The sequence below is a fragment of the Staurois parvus genome, unplaced genomic scaffold (genome assembly GCF_062004578.1).
Source record: "Staurois parvus isolate SC_StPar_1 unplaced genomic scaffold, SC_StPar_1.0 ptg003805l, whole genome shotgun sequence".
Taxonomy (NCBI): Eukaryota; Metazoa; Chordata; class Amphibia; order Anura; family Ranidae; genus Staurois; species Staurois parvus.
The window spans coordinates 16,267-28,379 of record NW_028321601.1 but is presented as its reverse complement, the minus strand read 5'-3'; the positions used below and the strand labels follow the sequence as shown (position 1 = coordinate 28,379).

General features: G+C 55.8%; 1 protein-coding gene across 1 annotated transcript; it reads left to right on the top strand.

Moving 5' to 3' along the window:
- Positions 1–55: 55 nt before the first annotated feature.
- Positions 56–11,065, top strand: LOC149427401 (putative fibrosin-1; the record flags this gene model as incomplete). Its single annotated transcript, XM_089668077.1, is given in 7 exon segments — positions 56–170; positions 4,436–4,504; positions 4,506–4,554; positions 4,816–4,893; positions 5,567–5,650; positions 9,954–10,134; positions 10,215–11,065. Coding segments are annotated over 7 exon segments (1,222 nt in total), but the record flags the coding sequence as incomplete, so codon positions are not given.
- Between the last annotated feature and the right edge of the window lie 1,048 nt (positions 11,066–12,113).

Sequence of the window (12,113 nt, the reverse complement as noted above, 5' to 3'; positions counted from 1 at the left end):
TTTATTTTTTTTTGCGATAAGTGGAGACCCCATATGATTGATGGGGGCTCTGCAGACATTGTTGGGGGGGTCTTACATGTTGTCTGTTTGTGTCACAGAGGTCCGGGCGCTGGTGTGCGATGCACGTCCGTGTGGCGTATATGATTCTGCGTCATCAGGAGAGGATGAAGGTATGGTGGGATCTTCTTTCCTCATATATAGTAGCTTCTGCTGAGCCTATGTCTGGACCCCAGATTCCCTGCAAGGGGGAGGGCTGTGGGGTCACATTGCTCATGGAAACTGAATTCTGGGAGGGAAAATCAGATCTCTGGAGGCTGACATGATCTCCTTGCTGTGGGCAACAGATTTATACCCCAAGTACACCTCTATCAGTGATTAGTAGATGTGGTGAGATGGTCCCATACATGGCAATGTGGATATTAGGCCGTGTATTGTGGTGAAATGAACCCCCAGATCTAGTCTTGTTGCAGAGCTGATGGTACAGCCTTCTCTTCAGGGATTGGTTGGTTCCCTTTTATAAGCCATTTGTAGGAGGGGCTTCCATTTGTGTCATACCTACCATCAGTCACTGTTGGAGAACATAGGATTTATCTTTTCTTCAAGCACATGTAGTGCCAATCCAGTAAGGTCAGGACCTGCGTTGAATCAACATTGTGGAATGGTCAGGGTACTGGACCTGCGCTGTGGGAGTGTCGCGGTACTGGACCTGCGCTGTGGGAGTGTCGCGGTACTGGACCTGCGCTGTGGGAGTGTCGCGGTACTGGACCTGCGCTGTGGGAGTGTCGCGGTACTGGACCTGCGCTGTGGGAGTGTCGCGGTACTGGACCTGCGCTGTGGGAGTGTCGCGGTACTGGACCTGCGCTGTGGGAGTGTCGCGGTACTGGACCTGCGCTGTGGGAGTGTCGCGGTACTGGACCTGCGCTGTGGGAGTGTCGCGGTACTGGACCTGCGCTGTGGGGGTGTCGCGGTACTGGACCTGCGCTGTGGGGGTGTCCTGCCTGGGGGGCGGTACTGGACCTGCGCTGTGGGGGTGTCGCGGTACTGGACCTGCGCTGTGGGGGTGTCGCGGTACTGGACCTGCGCTGTGGGGGTGTCGCGGTACTGGACCTGCGCTGTGGGGGTGTCGCGGTACTGGACCTGCGCTGTGGGGGTGTCGCGGTACTGGACCTGCGCTGTGGGGGTGTCGCGGTACTGGACCTGCGCTGTGGGGGTGTCGCGGTACTGGACCTGCGTTGTGGGGGTGTCGCGGTACTGGACCTGCGTTGTGGGGGTGTCGCGGTACTGGACCTGCGTTGTGGGGGTGTCGCGGTACTGGACCTGCACTGTGGGGGTGTCGCGGTACTGGACCTGCACTGTGGGAGGTTCGGGGGGACTGGACCTGCACTGTGGGAGGGTCGGGGGGACTGGACCTGCACTGTGGGAGGGTCGGGGGGAGAGTGGACCTGCGTGTTGGGAGGGTCGAGGGGGAGTGGAACTGCGTGTTGGGAGGATCGGGGGGGGGACTGGACCTGCGTGTTGGGAGGGTCGGGGGGGACTGGACCTGCGTGTTGGGAGGGTCGGGGGGGACTGGACCTGCGTGTTGGGAGGGTCGGGGGGGACTGGACCTGCGTGTTGGGAGGGTCGGGGGGGACTGGACCTGCGTGTTGGGAGGGTCGGGGGGGACTGGACCTGCGTGGTGGGAGGGTCGGGGGGGACTGGACCTGTGTGGTGGGAGGGTCGGGGGGGACTGGACCTGTGTGGTGGGAGGGTCGGGGGGGACTGGACCTGCGTTGGGAGGGTCGAGGGGGGGGGGGGGGGGGAGTGGACCTGCGTGTTGGGAGGGTCGAGGAGGGGGGGGGGGAGTGGACCTGCGTGTTGGGAGGGTCGAGGAGGGGGGGGGGGGGAGTGGACCTGCGTGTTGGGAGGGTCGAGGAGGGGGGGGGGGGGAGTGGACCTGCGTGTTGGGAGGGTCGAGGAGGGGGGGGGGGAGTGGACCTGCGTGTTGGGAGGGTCGAGGAGGGGGGGGGGGGGGGGGAGTGGACCTGCGTGTTGGGAGGGTCGAGGAGGGGGGGGGGAGTGGACCTGCGTGTTGGGAGGGTCGAGGAGGGGGGGGGGGAGTGGACCTGCGTGTTGGGAGGGTCGAGGAGGGGGGGGGGAGTGGACCTGCGTGTTGGGAGGGTCGGGGGGGGGAGTGGACCTGCGTGTTGGGAGGGCCGGGGGGGGGAGTGGACCTGTGTTGGGCCGGGGGACTGGACCTGCGTGTTGGGAGGGTCGGGGGGTGGGACTGGACCTGCGTTGGGGGGGGGGGGGGAACTGGACCTACGTGTTGGGAGGGTCAGGGGTGGGGGGGACCTGCATTGGGTCGGGAAAGGGGGGGGGGTACTGGACCTGCGTTGGGAGGGTTGGGGGGCGACTGGACCTGCATTGTGGGAGGGTCAGGGGACTAGTAAATGTGGGACATAGTGACCCTGAGGTAAGTGCTGTGATGTGACTGTAAAGGAGTTTCCTTGCTTTACCACAATTATGTATTAACTAGCTGGACTTGAGCGCTGAGTGTTGGAGAAATCTCTGGATGTCCAATCTCATCCCAAAAGCAAGTGATTTACCCTTCTAATAAACCATGACCCGCAGGGTGACGCTGTCCACCTCTACAGACCCCCTACTCTCTGTCCTCCTCTACAGACCCCCTACTCTCTGTCCTCCTTCTCCTCTACAGACCCCCTACTCTCTGTCCTCCTCCTCCACAGACCCCCTACTCTCTGTCCTCCTCCTCCACAGACCCCCTACTCTCTGTCCTCCTCCTCCACAGACCCCCTACTCTCTGTCCTCCTCCTCCACAGACCCCCTACTCTCTGTCCTCCTCCTCCACAGACCCCCTACTCTCTGTCCTCCTCCTCCACAGACCCCCTACTCTCTGTCCTCCTCCTCCACAGACCCCCTACTCTCTGTCCTCCTCCTCCACAGACCCCCTACTCTCTGTCCTCCTCCTCCACAGACCCCCTACTCTCTGTCCTCCTCCTCCACAGACCCCCTACTCTCTGTCCTCCTCCTCCACAGACCCCCTACTCTCTGTCCTCCTCCTCCACAGACCCCCTACTCTCTGTCCTCCTCCTCCACAGACCCCCTACTCTCTGTCCTCCTCCTCCACAGACCCCCTACTCTCTGTCCTCCTCCTCCACAGACCCCCTACTCTCTGTCCTCCTCCACAGTCCCCCTACTCTCTGTCCTCCTCCACAGACCCCCTACTCTCTGTCCTCCTCCTCCTCCACAGTCCCCCTACTCTCTGTCCTCCTCCTCCTCCTCCACAGACCCCCTACTCTCTGTCCTCCTCCTCCACAGACCCCCAACTCTCTGTCCTCCTCCTCCACAGACCCCCAACTCTCTGTCCTCCTCCTCCACAGACCCCCTACTCTCTGTCCTCCTCCTCCTCCACAGACCCCCAACTCTCTGTCCTCCTCCTCCCTCCACAGACCCCCTACTCTCTGTCCTCCTCCTACAAAGACCCCCTACTCTCTGTCCTCCTCCTCTGTTCCTCCTCCTTCCATATACCCTCTGGATAGGATGTTTTCTCTTCCACCCTGTTTGGTCTAACCCAGATGTCTCTGTCCTCCTCCTGTTGCTCCTTGTTCCTTACAACCCTTTTCCTTGTTCCATATCTTCTCCCCCACCCTCTCTGGTCCCACCTGGGTATCTGTCCCCCTCCGCCCTCCTCTTTTCCTTACCTCCCTCCCCTTGTTGCATATCTCCCCTCTCCTTGTTCCATATCCTCTCTGGTCCCACCTGGGTATCTGTCCTCCTGCGCCCTCCTCTTTTCCTTCCCTTCCCTCCCCTCCCCTCCCTGCATATCTCCCCTCCTTGTTCCATATCTTCTCTGGATCTTCTCCCCCCACCCTCTCTGGTCTCACCTGGATATCTGTCTCCTCTGTTCTCCTTCTCGTTCTCCTTCTCTTGTTCTCCTTCTCCTCCTCCTCCTGTTCTCGTTCTCCTGCTCCTCCTGTTCTCGTTCTCCTGCTCCTCCTGTTCTCGTTCTCCTGCTCCTCCTGTTTTCGTTCTCCTGCTCCTCCTGTTCTCGTTCTCCTGCTCCTCCTGTTCTCGTTCTCCTGCTCCCTGTTTTCGTTCTCCTGCTCCTCCTGTTCTCGTTCTCCTGCTCCTCCTGTTCTCGTTCTCCTGCTCCTCCTGTTCTCCTCCTCCTGTTCTCCTCCTCCTGCTCCTTCTGTTCTCCTCTGTTCTCCTCCTCCTGCTCCTTCTGTTCTCCTCTCCTTCTGTTCTCGTTCTCCTCCTCCTCCTGTTCTCCTCCTGTTTTCTCCCTCTGTTCCTTACCTTCCCTCTCCCTTGCTCCATATCTTCTCTGTTCCTCCTCTCCCACCTGGGTATCTCTGTCCCCCTCCCCTGAACACCCCCTGATCTCACATGGGTTTGGCCTGTCTGTCTCACACGGGACTCTTCTATATCACAGCTTGCACAAGGAGCTCCACATAAGCCTGAATTTCGTAGTGACCTCCTATGCCTGAATTCGGGACTTGGCCTCTCTCCCCTCCACACACGAGCTGTCTCGGCCCCCCACCCTCATGACTGGTAAAGGATTGCATGCTTCTGTTGCACCCTTTGTATGTGTGGTGTTAGTCCTTTGTTGCATGTGATGTTGATATTTCCTCTGGAACCCTTTATACAAATCTTTGTCTTCTCTTTAGTTGCCTTGCATGTACATAGGAAGTCTTTGTACTGTCCCTCCTCTGCCTGTCTGCCATCTTCTAGGTCTCTGTAGGTGTTTAGGTTGGCCCCATGTGCTGGCTGGGTAGTTGAATTGTCTTCTCAGGTTCATTTTTGTTTTCTCAGGTGCTGTATCTCATACCCCTGGTCAATTTCAGGTCGCATCCTCTGCTACCCAGTTCCTTCCTCCCTCCGGGCCTGTTGGTGAGTCTCATATTCCAGCCTTGATTTTCTCCATTGTCATGTTTAATGAACAGAACCGTCTGATGTCTGGAGGGTCAACAGCCTCCATTCACTGGCCAGGGTCTGCACAGTATGGGATTGAGCACTCATATCTCTCCAGTATAAGGAACGCCTATAGGTGGCCTGTGTTCTAGGTGGAGGTCGGAGGAGTTGGGTACCCAGCTCATTAAATCAGAGATGATCCGTGTTCTAGGTGGAGTCTGGTGGGCACAGTGGTCTCCTGGCTTCCTATGTCCTTCAGAGGAGTCAGGTACCCAGCTCATTAAATCAGTGATGATCCGTGTTCTAGGTGGAGTCTGGTGGGCACAGTGGTCTCCTGGCTTCCTATGTCCTTCAGAGGAGTCAGGTACCCAGCTCATTAAATCAGAGATGATCCGTGTTCTAGGTGGAGTCTGGTGGGCACAGTGGTCTCCTGGTTTCTAATGTCTTTTAGAGGGATCCGGTGCCCAACTCTTTCTGCTTATCATTTCAGAGAGAAACCACATGCAGTTGTGAGTAGAAATAATTTCCATTCCAGGTCTGGGGAATTGAGTGGTTTAAGTGTGGAACATCTACTGAACATTAACATTTTGTTTGTGGGTGGACTGACCTTTGTATGCCCCTCCTATAACCATATCTTCTATCTTCCTCTCAGATCCATTCATTCGGGCTCCTGGATTCTCTCCCCTAGCATCCCTGACAAATGGTGCTTTTGGTGGTTTAGGAAACCCTTCTTACAGTAAGTAGACCAGTTGGGGATTTCTGTGGTTTGCTGGGAGTACTCCATGTCAGGTCTTCCCTTGGTGTGAATGAGAAGTCTGGTAACGTGGGGCCTGTGCTGCTGTTGTATTTTATATAGTTACTATTGGATGGTATAAAACAAGTCTGACTAAGTACACATTTCCACATGTTCAGACTACACACTACATTGTCTACAAATAAAATCTGTTCTGCGTTTTCTGTTTCATGGTTTGTTTTCTTCAATAAAGTTTAAAGAACAGAAGACATGTAGGGTGGGAAGAGCAATGCAAAGAGGAGAGAGTCCCATGGCAAGGGCCATGAATACTGGGTGGAGGAGAATATGATGGATAGGGGAACCAGCAAATTATTACGGTGTGAGTAGGATTTGAAGTCCCCAGGGGTTGGGTTGAGTAGGTAGTTGCTATGGTTTGAAGGCCTCAGCAGTTGGGTGGTGTAGGTAGTGGGTATGTTTTGAAGGCTCTAAGGGTTGGGTGGAGTAGGCGTTGGGCATGTTTAGAAGGCTGTAACGTTTGGGTGGAGTAGGAGTGTTTTGGAAGACCTCAAGGGTTGGGTGGAGTAGGTGGTGGGTATGTGTAGAAGGCTGTAGAAGTTGGGTGGAGTAGGTGGTGGGTATGTTTAGAAGGCTGTAGGGGTTGGGTGGAGTATGTAGTATGTTTTGAAGGCCCCAGGGATTGAATGGAGTATGTAGTGAGTATGTTTTAAAGGCCCCAGGGATTGGGTGGAGTAGGGGTTGGGTATGTTCATAAGGCTGTAGCATTTGGGTGGAGTAGGTGGTAGGTGTGCTTTGGAAGACCTTAGAGGTTGGGCAGAGTTGGTGGTGGGTATGGTTAGAAGGCCACAGGGATTGGGTGGAGTAGGTGGTGGGTATGTTTTGAAGGCTGTAGGGGTTGGGTGGAGTGGGTGGCGAGTATGTGTAGAAGGCTGTAGGGGTTGGGTGGCGTAGGTGGTGGGCATTTGTAAAAGGCCCCAGAGGTTGGGTGGAGTAGGTGGTGGGTATGTGTAGAAGGCTTTAGGGGTTGGGTGGAGAAGGTGGGTACGTGTAGAAGGCCCCAGGGGTTGGGTGGAGAAGGTGGGTACGTGTAGAAGGCCCCAGGGGTTGGGTGGAGAAGGTGGTGGGTACATGTAGAAGGCCCCAGGGGTTGGGTGGAGAAGGTGGTAGGTATGTGTAGAAACCATTCACCTACACCACCCAACCTCTGGGGCTTTCTACACATACCTACCACCTTCTCCACCCAACCCCTGGGGCCTTCTACACGTACCCTCCACCTACTCGACCTAACCCCTGTGGCCTTCTACACGTACCTACCACCTTCTCCACCCAACCCCTGGGGCCTTCTACACATACCCACCACCTAACCCCTGGGACCTTCTACACATACCCTCCACCTACACCACCCAACCTCTGGGGCCTTCTACACATATCCTCCACCCAGCCCCTGGGGCCTTCTACACATACCCTCCACCCAACCCCTGGGGCCTTCTACACATACCCATCACCTACTCCACCCAACCCCTGGGGCCTTCTACACATACCCATCACCTACTCCACCCAACCTCTGGGGCCTTCTACACATACCCATCACCTACTCCACCCAACCCCTAGGGCCTTCTACACATACCTTCCACCTACACCACCCAACCTCTGGGGCTATGTGTAGAAGGCCCCAGGGGTTGGGTGGAGGGTATGTGTAGAAGGCCCCAGGGGTTGGGTGGAGGGTATGTGTAGAAGGCCCCAGGGGTTGGCTGGAGTAGGTGGAGGGTATGTGTAGAAGGCCCCAGGGGTTGGCTGGAGTAGGTGGAGGGTATGTGTAGAAGGCCCCAGGAGTTGGGTGGAGGGTATGTGTAGAAGGCCCCAGGGGTTGGCTGGAGTAGGTGGTGGGTATGTGTAGAAGGCTTTAGAGGTTGGGTGGTATAGGTGGAGGGTATGTGTAGAAGGCCCCAGGGGCTGGGTGGTATAGGTGGAGGGTATGTGTAGAAGGCCCCAGGGGTTGGGTGGTATGGGTGGAGGGTATGTGTAGAAGGCCCCAGGGGTTGGGTGGTATAGGTGGAAGGTATGTGTAGAAGGCCCCAGGGGTTGGGTGGTATAGGTGGAGGGTATGTGTAGAAGGCCCCAGAGGTTGGGTGGTATAGGTGGAGGGTATGTGTAGAAGGACCCAGGGGTTGGGTGGTATAGGTGGAGGGTATGTGTAGGAGGCCCCAGGGGTTGGGTGGTATAGGTGGAGGGTATGTGTAGGAGGCCCCAGGGGTTGGGTGGTATAGGTGGAGGGTATGTGTAGAAGGCCCCAGGGGTTGGGTGGTATAGGTGGAAGGTATGTGTAGAAGGCCCCAGGGGTTGGGTGGTATAGGTGGAGGGTATGTGTAGAAGGCCCCAGGGGCTGGGTGGTATAGGTGGAGGGTATGTGTAGAAGGCCCCAGGGGTTGGGTGGTATAGGTGGAGGGTATGTGTAGAAGGCTTTAGAGGTTGGGTGGTATAGGTGGAGGGTATGTGTAGAAGGCCCCAGGGGTTGGGTGGTATAGGTGGAGGGTATGTGTAGAAGGCCCCAGGGGTTGGGTGGTATAGGTGGAAGGTATGTGTAGAAGGCCCCAGGGGATGGGTGGTATAGGTGGAGGGTATGTGTAGAAGGCTTTAGAGGTTGGGTGGTATAGGTGGAAGGTATGTGTAGAAGGCCCCAGGGGTTGGGTGGTATAGGTGGAGGGTATGTGTAGAAGGCCCCAGGGGTTGGGTGGTATAGGTGGAGGGTATGTGTAGAAGGCCCCAGGGGTTGGGTGGTATAGGTGGAGGGTATGTGTAGAAGGCCCCAAGGGTTGGGTGGTATAGGTGGAGGGTATGTGTAGAAGGCCCCAGGGGTTGGGTGGTATAGGTGGAAGGTATGTGTAGAAGGCCCCAGGGGTTGGGTGGTATAGGTGGAGGGTATGTGTAGAAGGCCCCAGAGGTTGGGTGGTATAGGTGGAGGGTATGTGTAGAAGGACCCAGGGGTTGGGTGGTATAGGTGGAGGGTATGTGTAGGAGGCCCCAGGGGTTGGGTGGTATAGGTGGAGGGTATGTGTAGGAGGCCCCAGGGGTTGGGTGGTATAGGTGGAGGGTATGTGTAGAAGGCCCCAGGGGTTGGGTGGTATAGGTGGAAGGTATGTGTAGAAGGCCCCAGGGGTTGGGTGGTATAGGTGGAGGGTATGTGTAGAAGGCCCCAGGGGCTGGGTGGTATAGGTGGAGGGTATGTGTAGAAGGCCCCAGGGGTTGGGTGGTATAGGTGGAGGGTATGTGTAGAAGGCTTTAGAGGTTGGGTGGTATAGGTGGAGGGTATGTGTAGAAGGCCCCAGGGGTTGGGTGGTATAGGTGGAGGGTATGTGTAGAAGGCCCCAGGGGTTGGGTGGTATAGGTGGAAGGTATGTGTAGAAGGCCCCAGGGGATGGGTGGTATAGGTGGAGGGTATGTGTAGAAGGCTTTAGAGGTTGGGTGGTATAGGTGGAAGGTATGTGTAGAAGGCCCCAGGGGTTGGGTGGTATAGGTGGAGGGTATGTGTAGAAGGCCCCAGGGGTTGGGTGGTATAGGTGGAGGGTATGTGTAGAAGGCCCCAGGGGTTGGGTGGTATAGGTGGAGGGTATGTGTAGAAGGCCCCAAGGGTTGGGTGGTATAGGTGGAGGGTATGTGTAGAAGGCCCCAGGGGTTGGGTGGTATAGGTGGAGGGTATGTGTAGGAGGCCCCAGGGGTTGGGTAGAGAAGGTGGTGACGCGATGTGTTGTGTGGTATGTTCTGTAGTGTCTCGGTGGTTTCGATGCTTTTGTACTGCGGGGATCAGATTATGGGTGAATTTTGGGGGGTGGGTTATGTGCTGTGGATCATCATTGGTACGTGAGGTTTGGTTTTGCACATGGTGGGGGGAGGGGATTAGGCCAATGTTCAGTGATGCAATTTTTTGGCTGCCAATACACAGAGCAGCTCTAGTTTGGAGGGGGTTAGCAAGCAGCACTGGGAGGTAGGATGTGTGGGAGGAGTGAACTGACGTTAGATTGGAAGTGAACTCCCAGAACCAGGAAGTGGACTCCTCGAGATTCGCTTTACATCCTGATCTCAGAAGGCTACTCTCTGTGGGCGGTCCATAGCGAATAGTGTAGATTGGTGTGTAGACACTACCGTGTTTTTGGCTGGAAGTAGCACAATACGGTAAGTAGAAGGCATGGTCTGCCCTGTGAATGACTCTGCACTGCATTTTCTTCCACACGTTCCTTACGATGGCTTACCTTTCCAGAGATCAGTAATCGTCCCCAAACTTTCCTTCTAGATCCTTCCTCTGTGTTCAGCCAGAAGGAAGCCTCTACGATTCACAACTTCCCCAGTCCACATGATCCTTGGAATCGGCTGCACCGCACTCCACCTTCCTTCCCTGTGGCACCCACTCAGATCTGTGGCAAAGTCGGGGACCTGGATCCACACACCATGCATATGAAGGATGAGAAGGACCGGTAGGTGGAGCCTTTCGTTGGTTTGTAGGTCTACGTGGAGATGGGGTCACATACTTAATCTTCTTGTTTTGCCAACACAGGGACTTGCTTTACTCTCGTTTGCCTCCAAGGGTGTCCCCTCTTACACAAACCCCCCGCCTCCCGGGTGCTGAGGAGCGAGTCCCCAGCCGGAACCTCTCCCCATATGTGGCCATGAGACCTGGGAGCAGTTCGGAGATGAAACCTCGACTGACGCCAGACCATCCTTCCAAAGTGAAAGTGAAGGAGGAGCCGGACTTGCTGAGCTTCGAGGTGGGCCGCTCTCCTCTGCCAGGACTCCACTTGCCCCATCCTTCTCCCCCTTTTGAAAGGCTGCGAGGATCTTTTCTGGGGGAGCAGTACCCCAATGCACTGGAAGCCTGGAGAGATGTGTACCGTAGAGTAGACCCGCCTCCTCTCCGCCTGCCATCTGCAGCTCCTCAGCATCTGTTTGAACAGCGGGAGGAACGAGCCCACATACTGCGAGAAGACTTTGAACGAGCTCGCCTATATGGCCTACCTGCCCATGTCACCATGCAGCCTGCCGCACCGTCTATGCTGGGCCCGCTCTACCATCATCCTGGAACTGGGCTACTGAGCAAAACCCCGCCCATGAATCTGCTGAGTGCTCCACCTCCCCTTATATCTACATCGCGGCCGGGGTCCCCTCCCCGCAGGGACCTTTACAAGGACAGAGACTGCAGATAGGACTGGCCCGGTCTTCTCCTGTACATATTTATATATTCAGCCCCTCCCCTCAATGCCCCTCCCCCCGGGGCTTTTGTACATTTTTATGGTATAATGTGATTTTCAGCACTGTGTTCCCCTATGACCATTCCTTTTTACAGGTTCCGGGGCCGGGGGGAGGGGTAGAACCTCTGTACCCAGGACATCAATAAACCTTCTCTCCGTATTCCACCCCTCCATGGCTCATTTATCCAAATACGGGCTCACTGCCTGCTGCAAATGCTACTTGCCTGGCTGTTCTGCAGATTAGGGGAAAGTCATAGGATTGGTGTGACTGCCAGGCACGTGGCATTTCTCAAAGGTTCATTGAAGGACACCATTTCATGGGTTTGATATCGCCACCTACAGGAGCAGGACGTTGGGCGCAACTGAAATCCTCTGGTGGTGGCCAAACCTCTCCATTTGCAGTACAGAATTTGGTGATTTGGTTTGGCCCCACCCCTTTTGGTTGTCTTTCTAGTACTGCTTTGCTGCATCCTACCTGTGAAGATGTGTCCTCCAAGGAACGATGGAGACATTTGGATTTTGTACTCACTGTAAATTCTTTTCTCTGCGGTCATTGGAGGACACGGCACCCATCCAGATGGCCACCCCTTCGGCATTCTATTAGTTTAGGTTGCAGTTGGTGTCCTGCTCCTGTAGGTGGCGGCATCAAACTCATGTATGAAGTGAAGCTGTGTCCTTCAATGAACTCCGGGAAGAGGATTGTATGGTGGCTACAAGAATCCAATTTGTGGCAAGACGTCGGCAGTGGAAGCCTCCATACGGGTTTCTCTGACACCGGTCAGTCTGCCCTTTGTCCATGACTTTGGGGGTCATCCAGCTGCTGGAAATTGACCTTATTACCTGCTTGTGGCTTCAGGGACTTTGTAGATAATGGAGTGAGGAGGACAGAACCTGGAAGATGTCCCAGATTTCAGCCCTCATGGGTTCCTTCTCATGGCTAGTGTTTTGTTGTTCCCTTCATCCAATGGGGGCCAGTGGGTGGATGTTGGAGTCGTCTCCTGCATCCAATGGGGGCCAGTGGGCTGGATATCGGAATCGTCTCTCTGTCCAATAAGTGCCAGTGGGCTGGATGTCGGAGTCGTCTCTCTGTCCAATGGGGTCCAGTGGGCTGGATGTTGGAGTCATCTCCTCCATCCAAGGGGGCCAGTGGGCTGGATGTCGGAGTCGTCTCTCTGTCCAATGGGGGCCAGTGGGCTGGATGTCGAAGT